This window comes from Salvelinus namaycush, chromosome 27 (genome assembly GCF_016432855.1).
Source record: "Salvelinus namaycush isolate Seneca chromosome 27, SaNama_1.0, whole genome shotgun sequence".
NCBI classification, from domain to species: Eukaryota; Metazoa; Chordata; class Actinopteri; order Salmoniformes; family Salmonidae; genus Salvelinus; species Salvelinus namaycush.
In genome coordinates, this window is record NC_052333.1 from 1,286,686 (window position 1) to 1,307,309 (window position 20,624).

At 42.8% G+C, this 20,624-nt stretch overlaps 1 protein-coding gene across 2 annotated transcripts; it reads left to right on the forward strand.

Moving 5' to 3' along the window:
- The first annotated feature begins 314 nt into the window (after positions 1-314).
- hpcal4 (hippocalcin like 4) lies at positions 315-11,969 on the forward strand. 2 transcript variants are annotated; one of them, XM_038966781.1, is made up of 4 exons: positions 315-476; positions 11,171-11,289; positions 11,483-11,579; positions 11,772-11,969. In XM_038966781.1, the coding sequence occupies exons 1-4, from the start codon at positions 315-317 to the stop codon at positions 11,967-11,969; spliced, it is 576 nt and encodes a 191-aa protein (XP_038822709.1). The 2 variants fall into 2 exon arrangements, with proteins under 2 accessions (XP_038822709.1, XP_038822710.1); XM_038966782.1 differs by lacking the exons at positions 11,171-11,289; positions 11,483-11,579.
- Positions 11,970-20,624: the final 8,655 nt, after the last annotated feature.

Sequence of the window (20,624 nt, forward strand, 5' to 3'; positions counted from 1 at the left end):
AGGTGCTCTACACAGGAACAGCCCTTTTTGGGTACATGCCTGCCTCCCAATATTCATTATATTCCTTTGACTTAATCTGATTATATGATTGTGTGCATTTCCTATTTAATTAAATAATTGATTTGTAATTTGATTGTATCTTGATTGCTTGTGTGTATTCCAGAGATGGTTGAATGCTTGGCTTAATTTATTGATTGATGTATTGATCAATCAACTGATTGTGTGCATTCCCAACAATTATCAGTTTATTGTTCAGGAATCATTGCTTGATTCCTTGTGTTTCTTGTTTCTTTCTCCAGGGAGGAGACGTTGTGATGGGGAAAGGAAACAGTAAGCTGGCGCCAGAGGTTCTGGATGACCTCACCAAGAGTACTGAGTTCAACGAGGCTGAGCTCAAGCAGTGGTACAAAGGCTTCCTCAAAGACTGTCCCTCTGGTATACTGAATCTAGAGGAGTTCCAACAACTATATGTCAAGGTGAGAGAGGAGGGAGGGAGGGAGGGAGGGAGGGAGGGAGGGAGGGAGGGAGGGAGGGAGGAAGGGAGGAAGGGAGGGAGGAAGATTCAAAGACTGGCCCACTGGTATACAGAATCTAGTTCCAACAACTATATGTTGGGAGGGCGAGAGAGAGACCACCCCGGCCTCACCCTACTAGAATCTGAAGTGGACCAAAAAAGGTCCAGTCGCCAGGACCACAAATACAAATTCCATCTAGACACTATTGCCCGAGAGCACACAAAAAAACGATAAGAATTCACAAAATGGGACAAACACCAAATTGAGACTCCTCATGCAGAATTCTGCAAAAAATATCCTCTGTGGACAACGTAAAACAGCAAATAATGCATGCAGAGCAGAATTAGACTGATACCCGCTAATTATCGAAATCCAGAAAAGAGCCTTTAAATTCTACAACCACCAATTCCCAAACCTTCCCTAACAAAGCCATCACCTACAGAGAGATGAATCCGGAGAAGAGTCCCCTAAGCAAGCTGGGGTTCTGTTCACAAACACACACAGACCCCACAGAGCCCCAGGACAGCAACACAATTAGACCCAACCAAATCATGAGAAAACAAAAAGATAATTACTTGACAAATGGAAAGAATTTACAAAGAAAAGAGCAAACTAGAATGCTATTTGGCCCTAAACAGAGAATACACAGTGGCAGAATACCTGACCACTGTGACTGACCCAAGGAAAGCTTTGACTATGTACAGACTCATTGAGCATAGCCTTGCTATTGAGAAAGGCCACCATAGCCTGTCTTCTCTTGAGAGCCAGGTCTGCCTATGTGCACACTGCCCACAAAATTAGGTGGAAACTGAGCTGCACTTCCTAATCTCCTGCCAAATGTATGACCATATTAGACACACATATTTCCCTCAGATTACACAGACCCACAAAGAATTAGAAAACAAACCCAATTTTGATAACCTCTCTGGCCCAGGCGTTCCGCTAGCGGAACTCCTCCCACATTCCACTGAAAAGGCAGAGCGCGAAATTCAAAAAATATTTTTTAGAAGTATTTAACTTTCACACATTAACAAGTCCAATACAGCAAATGAAAGATACACATCTTGTGAATCCAGTCAACATGTCCGATTTTTTAAATGTTTTACAGCGAAAACAGCACGTATATTTATGTTAGCTCACCACCAAATACAAAGAAGGACAGACATTTTTCACAGCACAGGTAGCATGCACAAAGCCAACCTAACTAACCAAGAACCAACCAAACTAACCAAGAAACAACTTAATCAGATGACAGTCTTATAACATGTTACACAATAAATCTATGTTTTGTTCGAAAAATGTGCATATTTGAGGTATAAATCAGTTTTACATTGCAGCTACCATCACAGCTACCGTCAAAAATCGCACCGAAGCAGCCAGAGTAATTATAGAGACCAACGTGGAATACCTAAATACTCATCATAAAACATTTCTGAAAAATGCATCGTGTACAGCAAATGAAAGACAAGCATCTTGTGAATCCAGCCAATATTTCAGATTTTTTAAGTGTTTTACAGCGAAAACACAATATAGCATTATATTAGCTTACTACAATAGCCTACCACACTTCCGCATTCATTCATCAAGGCACGTTAGCGATAGCAATAGGCACGTTAGCGTTAGCAAATAAACCAGCAAAAGATATTAATTTTCACTAACCTTCATAAACCTTCCTCAGATGACAGTCCTATAACATCAGGTTATACATACACTTATGTTTTGTTCGAAAATGTGCATATTTAGAGCTGAAATCAGTGGTTATCCATTATGCTAACGTAGCTTCTTTTTCCCAGAATGTGCGGATATTTCTATTAGACTCTCACCTATTCTGACCAAATAGCTATTCATAAACATTACAAAAAAATACATGTTGTATAGGAAATGATAGATACACTAGTTCTTAATGCAATCGCAGTGTTAGAATTCTAAAAATATCTTCATTACGACATCCACCTTACGTTATAGCGAGAGAGTGCCCAAAATCTGGGCGCAAAACTACTACTATACAGTTCGACAGATATATGAAATAGCATCACAAAATGGGTCCTACTTTTGGTGATCTTCCATCAGAATGTTGGACAAGGGGTCCTTTGTCCAGAACAGTCGTTGTTTGGATTTAGAACATCGTTTTTCCCTCTTGAATTAGCAAGCACACTGGCCAAGTGGCTCGAAGCTCTCCTTTCTGAACAAAGGCACACAACGCAACACGCCTAACGTCCCGAATAAATTTCAAAAATCTAATAAAACTATATTGAAAAAACATACTTTACGATGATATGGTCACATGTATCAAATAAAATCAAAGCCGGAGATAGTAATCGCCTATAACGACAACTATTCAGATGGCAAATCCAGGACCAACTTCGCGCCTTCCTGAAAACATAAAATGGGTGACACGTCATTCCAAGAGGACGTATTCCATCTCAGACCAAGATAATCACTCCATTTCTTCTCTCACTGCATCTTGACATCCTGGGGAAGGTGTATGACGTGCATGTATACTAATAGCTATCATGCCTATTTATAGGCAGGACCCAGAAGAGAGCATCGATTTCAGATTTTCCACTTCCTGGTCAGGAAGTTTGTGCCAAATGAGTTCTGTTTCACTCACAGATATAATTCAAACGGTTTTAGAAACTAGAGAGTGTTTTCTATCCAATAGTAATAATAATATGCATATTGTACGAGCAAGAATTGAGTACGAGGCCGTTTAAATTGGGCACGTTTTTCCCCCAAAGTGACAACAGCGCCCTCTGTCCTCATCAGGTTTGATAAACTCCCATATCTACTGGGTGAAAGACCACAGTGTGCCATCACAGCAGCAAGATTTGCAACCAGTTGCCACAAGAAAAGGTCAACCAGTGAAGAAGAAACACCATTGTAATACAACCCATATTTATGCTTATTTATTTTCCCTTTTGTACTTTAACTATTTGTACATCATTACAACACCGTATATATACATATAATATGACATTTGTAATGTCTTTATTATTTTGGAACTTCTGTGAGTGTAATACATACTGTTCATTTTTATTGTTTTTTTCACTTTTGTACATTATCTACTTCACTTGCTTTGGCAATGTTAACATATGTTTCCCATGCTGATAAATCCCCTTGAATTGAATTGATTTGAGAGATAGGAAGATTCAAGACTGCCCCACTGGTATGCAGAATCTAGAGGAGTTCCAACAACTATATATCAAGGTGAGAGAGGAGGGAGGGAGACTCAACGACTGACTCGCAGGTGTACTCAACCTAAAGGCGTTCCAACAACTCTTTGTCAAGTAGGGAGAGAGGGAGAGAAGGGGAGAAGGAGAGGGAGAGGGATTCTCCTACATGTCCAGAGGAAAACTAAAATCCATCCAGCTGGTCCTGAGGCTGAGTTCAGAAACCTGTTCTACTAACACACTGAAGCCTCAGGACCAGAACATCCAATCAATCAGAATAAACCAATTACAACACAGTCAAAACAAAACGACATTGCTTATTGGGAAGCACAAGCACAAAGCAAAATGCAGTGCTATCTGGCCCTAAATCGACAGTACTCCGTAGCTAACTATTTGACCATGGTAACTGATCAAAACCTTAGAAAAACCTGGTTCAGTGAGCAGAAAAACAGGATCAGTGAGCACAGCCTTGCCATTGAGAAGGGTAGACACAGTAAAACCTGGCTCCCTGTAGAGGAAAGGCTGTGCAACCACTGCACAACAGCAGAACCTGAGACGGAGCTGCATTTCCTGACAAAATGCCAAAAATATAAAACAATTAGAGAGTGTCATGTCCCCAAATTGAAACCCTTATTGAATATGTACATTGTTACGTCATGCCAATAAAGCAAATTGAATTGGAGAGAGAGAGAGAGAGAGAGAGAGAGAGAGAGAGAGAGAGAGAGAGAGAGAGAGAGAGAGAGAGAGAGAGAGAGAGAGAGAGAGACAGACATGCTGCTCAACGTGAGCTCCTGATCATGTAATTTTTTGGGGGGATTAACACTCAAATCTAAAAATAATTCAAGTCAAGAAATGATGAACAGCAAATCTATTCAATCACAATAGAAAAAAAAGTAACTTTGCGCCTCAAATTAAGAAGTTTTAATTCTTGCTAGCTACACAACAAGAACCTAGCCAGCAGGCTAACAAGCTAGCCAGAAACATTGAGCTAGAACAAACCTAGCAAGAGGAAGTAGTACAACTACATCAAACATCCAAACTGAGTGAGTAAACCAAAAGTAACACGGACTCTAACGATAAAAATATATTCTCTTTTTTTGTGTGAAGATTTGTCACTACCTTTGCTGGTTTTTGAGCGAAATTAGACCTAGCTAGCAACTGCAGCAGACAAACAAAACCGGTTGCTATGACAACAGTGCAGCAGCATAGAGCAGCAGCAGCATCAGTAGCCCACAGGCATCATGTCCCCACACCCCCTCAGCGCTGAGTCCAAAAGGGTACATCCAGCACCTCTCTTCCCACCATAGCGGAGGTCACGCCCCAGCAAGAGAGCGACCCCCCTCAGTGCAGAGCAGGCTCAGGCCCTCCTCACCACCATGGCTGCCATGAGGGATGAGTTCATCAAACTGGAGGGGAAGGTTGTCCTGCTGAGGGAGATCGTGAGCAAACAGCAACCAGACATCCACACCTTAGAGGAGCTCCTAACCAAGGTGCAGACAGAGCAGGACAGCAGCCTTGCAACACAGCTGAAGGTCTTTTTTAAAATAAACTAATAGAAAGTGCTATTGGAGGGAAAACATATGATGTTATTAAATCAATGTACACTAAAATCAAATCTGCGGTTCAAATTGGCAATAAGCGAACAGACTTCTCTCAGGGACGTGGAGGGAAACAGGGCAGCTCAATATGTCCAACACTATTTAACATCTACATTAATGAATTACCAAAAACATCAGAAGAAACTGCAGCACCTGGTCTCACCCTAAACAACACTGAAATCGAGTGTCTGCTGTAAGCAGATGACCTGGTGCTGCTGTCTCCCACTAAGGAGGGGTTACAGAAGCATCTAGATTATCTGCACAGGTTCTGTCAGACCTGGGCTCTGACAGTTAACCTAAAAAAAAAAACTCATATGATAACATTCCAAAAGAGGTTCGGGAATCAGGAAGACAAATATAAATTATATTTGTACACAGTTCTATTAAAAAACACGTATCAAGGACTAAATGTCAGCAACACAGGTAGCTTTTACATGGCTGTGAATGAGCTGAGAGACAAAGCAAGAAGAGCTTTCCTTTAAAAGGAACATTCAAATCGAAATTCCAGTTAGAATCTGGCTCAAAATGTTACAATCAGTAATAGAACCAATTGCTCTATATGAATCAAATGTATTTATAAATTCCTTTTTACATCAGCCGATGTCACAAAGTGCTGTACAGAAACCCAGCCTAAAACCCCAAGCAATGCAGATGTAGAAGCACGGTGGCTCGGAAAAACTCCCTAGAAAGGCAAGAACCTAGGAAGAAACCTAGAGAGGAACCAGGCTCTGAGGGGTGACCAGTCCTCTTCTGGTTGTGCCAGGTGGAGATTATAACAGTACATAGCCAAGATGTTCAAACGTTCATTGGTTGACCAGCAGGGTCCAATAATAATAATCACAGGGGTTGTCAAAGGTGCAACCGGTCAGCACCTCAGGAGTAAATGTCAGTTAGTTTTTCAGAGCCGATCAATTAGAGTTACAGTGGGGCAAAAAAGTATTTAGTCAGCCACCAATTGTGCAAGTTCTCCCACTTAAAAAGATGAGAGAGCCCTGTAATTTTCAGCAGAGGTACACTTCAACTATGACAGACAAAATGAGAAAAAAAATCCAGAAAATCACATTGTAGGATTTTTAATGAATTTATTTGCAAATTATGGTGGAAAATAAGTATGATGGTGATGTGGATATTGTCACGTTCTGACCCTAGTTATTGTGTTAATCCTTTGTTTTGTTGGTCAGGACGTGAGCTGGGTGGGCATTCTATATGTTGTGTTTCTATGTTGGGTTTAATGTGTTGCCTGATATGGTTCTCAATTAGAGGCAGGTGTTTGACGTTTCCTCTGATTGAGAACCATATTTAAGGTAGGCTGTTCTCACTGTTTGTTTGTGGGTGATTGTCTTCCGTGTCTGTGTATGTCGCACCACACGGGACTGTTTCGTTTGTTCATTTGTTTGGTTAGTCTGTTCCTGTTCGTGCGTTCCTCGTGTTTATGTAAGTTCACATGTTCAGGTCTGTCTACGTCGTTTTGTTGTTTTGTAATTTTCCAAGTGTTTTTCGTGTTCGTCTTCGTCTTTAAATAAATCATTATGTATTCAGCACCCGCTGCGTCTTGGTCCACTCTCTCAACGAAAGACGACCGTTACAGATATACACTGTATACATATCCATTAATGACATACAAGATCTCACTCCAATACATTTTTATAGAAAGTTAGCAATAATAGATAAGATCTTTCCTTTCTATTTTTAGATAAATCACCTTGATGAACTCTTTTTTTTAAACTTTCTTTTTTAATTTAACCTTTTTTTAAACTAGGCAATTCAGTTAAGAACAAATTGTTATTTACAATGACGGCCTACCCTGGCGACGCTTGGCCAATTGTGCGCCGCCCTATGGGACTACTAATCACGGCTGGATGTGATACAGCCTGGATTTGAACCAGGGACTGTAGTGACACCTCTTGCATGGAGATGCAGTGCCTTAGACCGCTGCGCCACTCAGTAGCCATATCACAGTTGACATATTTCCTTATGGTCTTGCCTAGACCTAGAGAAACATTTAAGAAAAATATTTAAAAAATGTATATGAGAAAAAAATATTCCATTTTATTTGGAACTGAAAACCCTTATTTTTCTATATAAAAAAGGTATCATATTTGTAAATTATATCATAAATAGGACTGGTGGAGTTATGTCACACATGCAGCTAACACAGACATATGGAAATGTCTGCTCTACCCAAAAGTACAACCAACTATTTGCAGCGTCACCGCAAAAATGGGAGAGGAAAGTGGAATGGGAAAAAGTAAAGAACTTGTCTGTCGGCCCATTAATTTGATTAAAGAAGATTGTGATAAATAAAAAACTATACCAGTTTCATTTAAGGACCAAAAAATTGACAGCCTTGGCATATAGATTGCAAAATAGTTGTGAGGACATTTTCAGTGTACTGATTCTATGGCACTAATACTAATACGTAAAACGACGGCAGATTCAAAACTAAATTATCATACAGAATTCTTGCAACCAATAGAGTGCTATTTATATGGGGGATACAACCATCCCAGCTCTGCAGATTTTGCTGCGAAGAGACAGAATCATTAGATAATTTGTTTTGGTTTTGTCCATATGTAGCTTGTTTTTGGTCACAGGTCCAGGAATGGCTGAAGAATTGCAATATTTACCTGGAGCTAACCCTGCAGATAGCAATACTGGGTGATTTGAAAAGTCATAGTCAATCGATCAATAATATACTAATACTTTTAGCAAAAAAAATAAGAATTATATTTACAATCTGTAGAAGCTATGAGAATAGAAAGGTTCAGTACTTAATGTGAAACATCACAGCACAGTTGAAAAATATATGGCAAATAGAAATCCAATATGGATGGTGTTAAGAGATAGATGGGAGGGGTTGAATGGAGCCGAAGGTTGGGACTAATAACAACTAATAACAACAAGATAACTAATGTAAAACATACTGTGTCCGTGAAACTTATATAGTTTCAGAACTTTTTTGAAAGAGCACAGTTTGAAAGATATGGCAAATATAAATCAAACCGGAGGGACATCAGAAAATATATGGTCAGAGGTTGGAGGGTCGGAGGTTGAGGGTAGAGGAAGAACAGGAGTAAAAACAAGCTAAATAAAATGATTGTAATAATAAACTGTGTCCATTAAATGTATAAAGTATGTATAAGCTGGAAATACAGGGCTATGCATTGTTGTTCACTGGTTTGCTCCAAGTGGTGGAGGGGTGGTAGTGTTGGAGGGTAATCAAGGAAATGTATTTAAAAATATATATCTACAGTATGTATGTATGTATTTATGTATGTATGTGTATATTTATGTATTTATATGTGTATGTATATGTATGTATATACACTGCTCAAAAAAATAAAGGGAACACTAAAATAACACATCCTAGATCTGAATGAATGAAATATTCTTTTTTAATACTTTTTTCTTTACATAGTTGAATGTGCTGACAACAAAATCACACAAAAATGATCAATGTAAATAAAATTTATCGACTCATGGAGGTCTGGATTTGGAGTCACACTCAAAATTAAAGGGGAAAACCACACTACAGGCTGATCCAACTTTGATGTAATGTCCTTAAATCAAGTCAAAATGAGTCTCAGTAGTGTGTGTGGCCTCCACGTGCCTGTATGACCTCCCTACAACACCTGGGCATGCTCCTGATGAGGTGGCGGATGGTCTCCTGAGGGATCTCCTCCCAGACCTGGACTAAAGCATCCGCCAACTCCTGGACAGTCTGTGGTGCAATGTGGCGTTGGTGGATGGAGCGAGACATGATGTCCCAGATGTGCTCAATTGGATTCAGGTCTGGGGAACGGGCGGGCCAGTCCATAGCATCAATGCCTTCCTCTTGCAGGAACTGCTGACACACTCCAGCCACATGAGGTCTAGCATTGTCTTGCATTAGGAGGAACCCAGGGCCAACCGCACCAGCATATGGTCTCACAAGGGGTCTGAGGATCTCATCTCGGTACCTAATGGCAGTCAGGCCACCTCTGGCGAGCACATGGAGGGCTGTGCGGCCCCCCAAAGAAATGCCACCCCACACCATGACTGACCCACCGCCAAACCGGTCATGCTGGAGGATGTTGCAGGCAGCAGAACGTTCTCCACGGCATCTCCAGACTCTGTCACGTCTGTCACGTGCTCATGTGCTCAGTGTGAACCTGCTTTCATCTGTGAAGAGCACAGGGCGCCAGTGGCGAATTTGCCAATCTTGGTGTTCTCTGGCAAATGCCAAACGTCCTGCACGGTGTTGGGCTGTAAGCACAACCCCCACCTGTGGACGTCGGGCCCTCATACCACCCTCATGGAGTCTGTTTCTGACCGTTTGAGCAGACACATGCACATTTGTGGCCTGCTGGAGGTCATTTTGCAGGGCTCTGGCAGTGCTCCACCTGCTCCTCCTTGCACAAAGGTGGAGGTAGCGGTCCTGCTGCTGGGTTGTTGCCCTCCTACGGCCTCCTCCACGTCTCCTGATGTACTGGCCTGTCTCCTGGTAGCGCCTCCATGCTCTGGACACTACGCTGACAGACACAGCAAACCTTCTTGCCACAGCTCGCATTGATGTGCCATCCTGGATGAGCTGCACTACCTGAGCCACTTGTGTGGGTTGTAGACTCCGTCTCATGCTACCACTAGAGTGAAAGCACCGCCAGCATTCAAAAGTGACCAAAACATCAGCCAGGAAGCATAGGAACTGAGAAGTGGTCTGTGGTCACCACCTGCAGAACCACTCCTTTATTGGGGGTGTCTTGCTAATTGCCTATAATTTCCACCTTTTGTCTATTCCATTTGCACAACAGCATGTGAAATTTATTGTCAATCAGTGTTGCTTCTTAAGTGGACAGTTTGATTTCACAGAAGTGTGATTGACTTGGAGTTACATTGTGTAGTTTAAGTGTTCCCTTTATTTTTTTGAGCAGTGTATATATATATATATAGTACCAGTCTAATATTGGACACCTACTCATTCAAGGGTTTTTCTTTCTTTGTACTATTTTCTACATTGTAGAATAATAGTGAAGACATCAAAACTAAGAAATAACACATATGGAATCATGTAGTAACCAAAAAAGTGTTAAAAAAAAATCTAAATATATTTTATATTTGAGATTCTTCAAATAGCTACCCTTTGCCTTGATGACAGCTTTGCACACTCTTGACCACTGTGACTGATAGACAACTGAGGAAAACACTGACGAGATACAGACTCAGTGAGCACAGTCTGGCTATAGAGACCGGTCGTCACAGACAAACCTGGCTTCCCAGAGAGGACAGGCTGTTCTCACTCTGGTCCAGGATGAGAGATGCCTTATGGCTGTTGGTGCCACCATTTTTTGTTATATGCATACTTTGACAATGTATGTAATTTAACTTGCCATGTCAATTAAGTCTACTGAATTAAAATGTAATGAGAGAGAGAGAGAGAGAGAGAGAGAGAGAGAGAGAGAGAGAGAGAGAGAGAGACAGAGAGAGAGAGAGACAGAGACAGAGACAGAGACAGAGACAGAGAGAGAGAGAGAGAGAGAGAGAGAGAGAGAGAGAGAGAGAGAGAGAGAGAGATTCGTCGGCGGGAGGGAGGGAGGAAGTAGCATTACATAGGGGGGAGGGGGAGGGAGGAAGGACTGAGAACAGTGGTACATGGGATTCCTAAAGCCAGAAACTCGCTGGGAGTAGAGGGATTTACAATGTGCGACATCATCCATTCATGGGTTGCGTCCCAAGTGGCATTCTATTACCTACGTAGTGTCCTACCTCTGACCATTGCCCATAGGGTGCCACTTGGGACACAGACATTCCATGTCCTCAGAAACCTGATCTGAGAACTGAACTGATCAATATATTGAATAGCCCTCCGGTGACCTAAGTTACATTTTTTTAATCTGTTTTTCTCATCCAGTTCTTTCCGTACGGCGACGCGTCTAAGTTCGCCCAGCACGCCTTCCGGACCTTCGATAAGAACGGTGACGGGACCATCGACTTCCGGGAGTTTATCTGTGCTCTGTCAATCACCTCGAGGTACGCTTCATAACACAGGTGATGTCAAGGTGTGACGGTGCACACACACACACACACACACACACACACACACACACACACACACACACACACACACACACACACACACACACACACACACACACACACACACACACACACACACACACACCCCTGCATGTTTATGTTTGACAGTTCTCTTCATCACCTCTAGGGGGAGCTTTGAGCAGAAACTCAACTGGGCCTTTAACATGTATGACTTAGACGGAGACGGCAAGATCACACGCATGGAGATGCTAGAGATTATAGAGGTCTGTGTGTTTATGTGTGTGTGTTTCTGTGTGTGTTTGCGTGTGCTTGTCTGCACGTGTGTGCTTGTGTGTGTGCATCCACGTGTGGTAATTGTGTGTATCTGTCCGGTAAATCACTGTGTTTGTCTCCAGCGAATGCCCCCAATCCAGTCTTTACTGACCACCTCCTCTCTCTCTCTCTCTGTTTCCTAGGCGATCTACAAGATGGTTGGCACTGTGATAATGATGCGTATGAACGAGGACGGGCTGACTCCCCAGCAGCGTGTGGATAAGATCTTCTCCAAGATGGATAAAGATCACAACGATGAGATCACACTGGAGGAGTTCAAAGAGGCAGCCAAGAGCGATCCCTCCATCGTCCTACTGCTGCAGTGTGACATGCAGAAATAGAGGAGGATGGGATAGAAGAGCGGAGGGAGGGAGAGAGGGATATTGGGAAGAGCGGAGGGAGGGAGGGATATTGGGAAGAGCGGAGGGATGGAGGGAGGGAGGGAGGAGGGAGGGAGAAAGGGAGAGGGAGATGGCATGTTTGACCTCTCATTGTACTACTGTTGCCAAGTGATATAGAGAAGGATGGAGGGAGGGAGGGTGGAGGGAGGGATATAGAGAGGAGGGGAGGGAGGGAGGAGGGAGAGAGAAAGAGAGAGAGAAAGGGAGAGGGAGATGGCATGTTTGACCTCTCAGTGTACTACTGTTGTGAAGTGATATAGAGAAGGATGGAGGGAGGGAGGGTGGAGGGAGGGATATAGAGAGGAGTGGAGGGAGGGAGGAGGGAGAGAGAAAGGGAGAGGGAGATGGCATGTTTGACCTCTCATTGTACTACTGTTGCCAAGTGATATAGAGAAGGATGGAGGGAGGGAGGGTGGAGGGAGGGATATAGAGAGGAGTGGAGGGAGGGAGGAGGGAGAGAGAAAGGGAGAGTGAGATGGCATGTTTTACCTCTCATTATACTACTGTTGCCAAGTGATATAGAGAAGGATGGAGGGAGGGAGGGGATACAAGGATGAGAGACAGGATGGACATAGGAAATCTGCAGAAGTAGGGAGGGGGTGAGGGAGGTAACAGTTGAGGGGGGGTAGAGATGGAGGAGAGCAGGGTGGATAAACATTTAAGGAGATACATTTGCTGAAAATAAAGAAGAAGAAAAGGTTGTGGGACCAGACAGTGTGACGTTAATAGATTGAGAGAGAGAGAGGGAGGGAAAGAGAGGGGTAGAGAGAGAGGGAGAGAGGGAGAGAGAGAGGGGGGGAGGGAAAGAGAAGGGTAGAGAGAGAAAGAGAGAGAGAGAGGGGTAGAGAGAGAGAGAGAGAGAGAGGGGAGGGGGAAAGAGAGGGGTAGAGAGAGTAAGAGAGAACCAGAGAGAGAGAGAGAGAGAGAGAGGAGAGGGAAAGGGAGATGGAAAGAGAGGGGTATATATAGAGAGTGAGAGAGAGAGAGAGAGAGAGAGAGAGGAGGGGGAAAGAGAGGGGTAGAGAGAGTAAGAGAGAACCAGAGAGAGACAGAGAGAGAGGAGAGGGAAAGGGAGATGGAAAGAGAGAGAGAGACAGAGAAAGGGAGAGGGAGAGAGAGGGGGGGGGTGTATATTGAATAACAGGAGGATGTACCTTTATTCTCAAGCTGTCAGGGAGACAATAGAGCAGGGTCAGACGCAGCTGATCTGGTCAAACCACAATGTGTGCACTTGCTTGGGTCCGTGCATGCTTGTCTATGTAAGAGTGTTTGAACGCTCGTCTGTGTGTGTGTGTGTTTGCGTGTGCGTGTGTGTGTGTGTGTGTGTGTGTGTGTGTGTGTGTGTGTGTGTGTGTGTGTGTGTGTGTGTGTGTGTGTGTGTGTGTGTGTGTGTGTGTGTGTGTGTGTGTGTGTGTGTGTGTGTGTGTGTGTGTGTGTGTGTGTGTGCACGTGTTCGTGGTCAGATCATGCAAAACGACAGTTTCCAGTCATTTACTAAAGATGTCCACTAAAAGACGGATATTGTACAGAATACATTAGGCTTTTCAATCCCCCGCTATGTAGATACTAAAGCCCTCTTAGACAGTCTGACATATTGGTGGTGATAGTGATAGTGATGATAGTGATGGTGATGAAACTAATGGTGATGATAGTAATGGTGGTGATAGTGATGGTGTTAATAGTGATGGTGATTATAGTGATGGTGATTTTAGTAATGGTGATGATAGTAATGGTGATGATGGTGATAGTGATGATAGTGATGGTGATGATAGTGATGGTGATGATAGTGATGGTGATGATAGTAATGGTGATGATGGTGATAGTGATGATAGTGATGGTGATGATAGTGATGGTGATGATAGTGATGGTGATGATAGTGATGGTGATTTTAGTAATGGTGATGATAGTGATGGTGATGGTAGTGATGGTGATGATAATAATGGTGATGATGGTGATTATAATAATGGTGATGATAATAATGGTGATGATAGTGATGGTGATGATAGTGATGGTGATGATAGTGATGGTGATGATAGTGATGGTGATGGTGCTGATAGTGATGATAGTAATGGTGATGATAGTGATGGTGATTATAATAATGGTGATGATAGTGATGGCGATTATCTTAGAGCAGTCCTGTCCAAACATTTATCAATCAACTGACTTCACTTAATGTTATTTTGTGTTTTATTTTAATTGTAGCAGGCAGCTACAATACTCATCCACCAAAGAACTGTGAAGCTATGAGACTTCAAATGTCCCGGGGAAAAGATGAAACATTTAAACATCTAATAACAGAGCCAGCGTGGTGCCTTTGTTTCACGATGCTCAGTGATAATTACAGACTGCTAATTGAGCCACTAAAGGCCAAAGCCTCCATATTTCTCCTGTTTCTTCTAAAAAAAAGTCTCAAAAAGCCATCCTTCCATCTTCCTCTCCTCGTTTCCTCTCCTCCTCTTCATCCCTCTCTTCCTCCTGCTCTACAAATGTCAGGCAGGCAGAGGGATGCGACAGGTGGTTCAGGAGAGGGAGATTGTTGAACTCAATCGAGAAAAGAGCAAGTTGTGTGTATGTGCGTGTGTGTGTGTGTGTGTGTGTGTGTGTGTGTGTGTGTGTGTGTGTGTGTGTGTGTGTGTGTGTGTGTGTGTGTGTGTGTGTGTGTGTGTGTGTGTGTGTGTGTGTGTGTGTGTGTGTGGGCGGGCGCTATGTTTCTAGTCCAATGGCTAGACACCAGAAATCTTAGCGTCCTGTAGATAGAGGAGGCGAAGCGATGGAACTTCCAATGGCTTTTCTCCCTCATCCTTAAACCAATCAGAATGGTCCCTCCCTCAAAGAGAGACAAGCTCTGGCCTTTTTTTGTTAATTGTAAAACTAAGATGAAATGTTGTTGACAATAAGCGTATGTATGAATGTAAACGTATGTAATAATGTAAATGACAATGTAACATCAACCTACAGCTTATTTCACATCACATCACAGCTACAGTGGTTTGGGTATAACCAGAGAATGGGGGTTTACATTAATGTGTGTTTGTAAATGTGTGTGTTTGTGAATGTGTGTGTGAATGTGTGAATGTGTGTGTGTATATGAATGTGTGTGTGTGTGTTGGTGCGTGTGCGTGTGAATGTGCGTGTGTTTGTAAATGTGTGTGTGTGTGTGTGAATGTTTGTGTGTGAATGTGTGTGCGTGTGTGCGTGCGTGCGTGCGTGCGTGCGTGCGTGCGTGCGTGCGTGCGTGCGTGCGTGCGTGCGTGTGTGCGTGTGTGTGTGTGTGTGTGTGTGTGTGTGTATTTGTGTGCGTGCGTGTGAATGTATGGGTGTGCACATTTATATTTATGAGCTTTTGGCTTTTGTGAGAGCATTCACCTGCATTTTGTGTGTGTGTGTGTTCCGTCGTGCCTGCGTGTGTGTGTGTGTGTGTGTGTAACAGAGAAGCCTCAGCAGTCCAGATGGAATTTCTACGTTCCCTGTGTAGACTCTCTCACCAATGCACTGAGTATTAGTTACACATACAATCATATGTCTCAAATGGAACACTTTCCCCTTTACAGTGTACAACTTTTGACCAGGGCCCCAAGGGAGACCCCTAGAGAGACCCCTAGAGAGACCCATAGGGAGACCCATAGAGAGACCCATAGAGACCCATAGAGAGACCCATAGGGAGACCCATAGAGAGACCCATAGAGAGACCCATAGAGAGACCCATAGGGAGACCCATAGAGAGACCCATAGAGAGACCCATAGAGAGACCCATAGGGAGACCCATAGAGAGACCCATAGAGACCCATAGACAGACCCATAGGGAGATCCATAGAGAGACCCATAGAGAGACCCATAGAGAGACCCATAGGGAGACCCATAGAGACCCATAGAGAGACCCATAGACAGACCCATAGAGAGACCCATAGAGAGACCCATAGACAGACCCATAGAGAGACCCATAGACAGACCCATAGAGAGACCCATAGACAGACCCATAGATAGACCCATAGATAGACCCATAGACAGACCCATAGACAGACCCATAAACATACCCATAGACAGACCCATAGACAGACCCATAGACAGACCTATAGACAGACCCATAGAGAGACCCATAGATAGACCCATAGATAGACCCATAGACAGACCCATAGATAGACCCATAGACAGACCCATAGAGAGACCCATAGAGAGACCCATAGACAGACCCACAGAGAGACCCATAGACAGACCTATAGACAGACCCATAGAGAGACCCATAGATAGACCCATAGACAGACCCATAGACAGACCCATAGACAGACCCATAGAGAGACCCATAGACAGACCCATAGAGAGACCCATAGAGAGACCCATAGACAGACCCATAGAGAGACCCATAGACAGACCCATAGACAGACCCATAGAGAGACCCATAGAGAGACCCATAAATAGACCCATAGACAGACCCATAGAGAGACCCATACAGAGACCCATAGATAGACCCATAGACAGACCCATAGAGAGACCCATAGAGAGACCCATAGACAGACCCATAGACAGACCCATTGGGAGACCCATAGACAGACCAATAGAGAAACCCATAGAAAGACCCATAGGGAGACCCATAGACAGACCCATAGAGAGACCCATAGAGAGACCCATAGAGAGACCCATAGACAGACCCATAGAGAGACCCATAGACAGACCCATAGAGAGACCCATAGAGAGACCCATAGAGAGACCCATAGATAGACCCATAGATAGACCCATAGACAGACCCATAGACAGACCCATAGAGAGACCCATAGACAGACCCATAGAGAGACCCATAGAGAGACCCATAGATAGACCCATAGAGAGACCCATAGAGAGACTCATAGAGAGACCCATAGAGAGACCCATAGACAGACCCATAGAGAGACCCATAGACAGACCCATAGAGAGACTCATAGAGAGACTCATAGACAGATCCATAGAGAGACCCATAGACAGACCCATAGACAGACTCATAGAGAGACCCATAGACAGACCCATAGACAGACTCATAGACAGATCCATAGAGAGACCCATAGACAGACCCATAGACAGACTCATAGAGAGACCCATAGACAGACCCATAGACAGACTCATAGACAGACCCATAGAGAGACCCATAGACAGACCCATAGAGAGACTCATAGAGAGACTCATAGACAGATCCATAGAGAGACCCATAGACAGACCCATAGACAGACCCATAGACAGACCCATAGACAGACCCATAGACAGATCCATAGACAGACCCATAGACAGACTCATAGACAGACCCATAGACAGACCCATAGACAGACCCATAGACAGACTCATAGACAGACCCATAGACAGACTCATAGAGAGACCCATAGAGAGCCCCATAGACAGACCCATAGACAGACCCATAGACAGACCCATAGACAGACCCATAGACAGACCCATAGACAGACTCATAGACAGACCCATAGACAGACTCATAGAGAGACCCATAGAGAGCCCCATAGACAGACCCATAGACAGACTCATAGAGAGCCCCATAGACAGACCCATAGACAGACTCATAGAGAGACCCATAGAGAGACCCATAGACAGACCCATAGACAGACTCATAGAGAGACCCATAGAGAGACCCATAGAGAGACCCATAGACAGACCCATAGACAGACTCATAGAGAGACCCATAGACAGACCCATAGACAGACCCATAGACAGACTCATAGACAGACCCATAGACAGACTCATAGAGAGACCCATAGAGAGCCCCATAGACAGACCCATAGACAGACTCATAGAGAGCCCCATAGACAGACCCATAGACAGACTCATAGAGAGACCCATAGAGAGACCCATAGACAGACCCATAGACAGACTCATAGAGAGACCCATAGAGAGACCCATAGAGAGACCCATAGACAGACCCATAGACAGACTCATAGAGAGACCCATAGACAGACCCATAGACAGACCCATAGACAGACTCATAGAGAGACCCATAGACAGACCCATAGACAGACTCATAGAGAGACCCATAGACAGACCCATAGAGAGACCCATAGACAGACCCATAGACAGACTCATAGAGAGACCCATAGACAGACCCATAGACAGACCCATAGAGGGTATAATATCTCCGTTCATTTTGCTTCTTGTCTGCAGCTATCTGTTGAATGTTTCTGAGGTTTGATCTGGTTATTATCTGTATTCTCATTGCAGCTATCTGTTGAATGTTACTGTGGTTTCATGTATTTTTTATATTAATTGTATTGCTACCCCAAGGGGTATCTAAATGCGGGTTTAGGAATTGTTATGCTTCCTTTGACATAGTTAGTTGGCTTAGTTGGTCCCTGGAAAATAAGTCTTATTTCAATGTTATGAATAGGTTATTCACTTGAAATCAATACAACACACGGTATTGATATGTTTGTTTGAATCAGGTTTAATACGGTGGACCGTTAAAATATACCACGATGGCATGTTGATTAGATAGAGGACCAACCTATTCAGAAATTAATTACACATGCTGAAACGGAAACATAAAAGATCAAATGAAACCAACCCTTAATATTACTAAGAATCTGTATATAATTATATTTATGAATTTAAATGACTTGTAATCTGTGTCAGGGGAACCACTTGTGCTCAGTTGTCAGATTATTCTGGTGTTGACATTATGTGAATGTGTGTCTTGTTTATGATTTTTTTGGCTCAGTTTATATTTTCAGAATGGCTTTTATTAGAACAAAGAACAATGTCATTATTTTTATTACATAGAATAAAAACACGTTGATGTTGAAATGATTTGGGGTTGGTGGATTTTTTTTTGTTGCATCGCAGTGAATCGAAAGGACACTAGTGTGCACGCACGCACGCACGCACGCACGCACGCACGCACGCACGCACGCACGCACACACACACACACACACACACACACACACACACACACACACACACACACACACAGTCACGACCCCAAAGAATATGAGTCACTGTCTGGTGATGATCTCACAGTAATGGTGATGTCATCCTCCATGCCGTTCTCATGGTAACCATACCTTGGCGGGTAGACTTATGGACACAAACACATACTCACACATCGCTACAAGCTCCAAGCCAGAGCCCAAACTTGATCCCCATCTAACATCTCTGGAGAGACCTGAAAATAGCTGTGCAGCGACGCTCCCCATCCAACCTGACAGAGCTTGAGAGGATCTGCAGAGAAGAATGGGAGAAACTCCTCAAATACAGATGTGCCAAGCTTGTAGCGTCATACCTAAGAAGACTCGAGGCTGTAATCGCTGCCAAACCTGCTTCAACAAAGTACTGAGTAAAGGGTCTGATTACTTACGTAAATGTGATAATTCTGTTTTTAAAATTTTCAATACATTTGTAAAAAAAAAAAATTCAAACCTGTTTTTTGCTTTGTCATTGTAGGGTATTCTGTGTAAATTGATGAGGGAATAAAAACGATTGAATCCATTTTGGAATAAGAAATAAGGTTGCAACGTAACAAAACGTAACAAAATGTGGAAGAAGTCAAGGGGTTGGAACACTATCCGAATGCACTGTCTATGTGATCTCTAAGAAAACAAAGCCAAGTAACTATTAACATTCACACAACAGCTGAACTAGGATCAGGATCTCAGCAGAATTACCACATCTACATACAGTATATGTATATTCTGGATACAGTAGAGTACAGTTTATATATTCTGGATACAGTAGAGTACAGTTTATATATCCTGGATACAGTAGAGTACAGTATATGTATATTCTGGATACAGTAGAGTACAGTTTATATATCCTGGATACAGTAGAGTACAGTATATGTATATTCTGGACACAGTAGAGTACAGTTTATATATCCTGGATACAGTAGAGTACAGTATATGTATATTCTGGATACAGTAGAGTACAGTTTATATATCCTGGATACAGTAGAGTACAGTATATATATATATATATATATATATATATATATATATATATATATATATATATATATATATATATATACATACATATATTTTCTGGATACAGTAGAGTACAGTTTATATATCCTGGATACAGTAGAGTACAGTATATGTATATTCTGGATACAGTAGAGTACAGTTTATATATCCTGGATACAGTAGAGTACAGTATATGTATATTCTGGATACAGTAGAGTACAGTTTATATATCCTGGATACAGTAGAGTACAGTATATATATATATATATATATATATATATATATATATATATATATATACATACATATATATTCTGGATACAGTAGATTACAGTATATATATATATATATATACATACATATATGTTCTGGATACAGTAGAGTACAGTATATATATATATATATATATATATATATATACATACATATATGTTCTGGATACAGTAGAGTACAGTTTATATATCCTGGATAAACCCACTGGCTCCAGGTCATCTACAAGACCCTGCTAGGTAAAGTCCCCGCCTTATCTCAGCTCGCTGGTCACCATGGCAGCACCCACCTGTAGCACGCGCTCCAGCAGGTATATCTCTCTGGTCACCCCCAAAACCAATTCTTCCTTTGGCTGCATCTCCTTCCAGTTCTCTGCTGCCAATGACTGGAACGAACTAC

What these genes read in the sequence shown, in the direction of transcription:
- hpcal4 (XM_038966781.1), top strand. Translation starts at nt 315, where the DNA reads ATGGGGAAAGGAAACAGTAAGCTGGCGCCAGAGGTTCTGGATGACCTC. An exon ending in TCCAACAACTATATGTCAAG is followed by an intron (nt 477 to 11,170) that starts GTGAGAGAGGAG and finishes TTTCTCATCCAG; the next exon opens with TTCTTTCCGTACGGCGACGC. An exon ending in AGATGCTAGAGATTATAGAG is followed by an intron (nt 11,580 to 11,771) that starts GTCTGTGTGTTT and finishes TCTGTTTCCTAG; the next exon opens with GCGATCTACAAGATGGTTGG.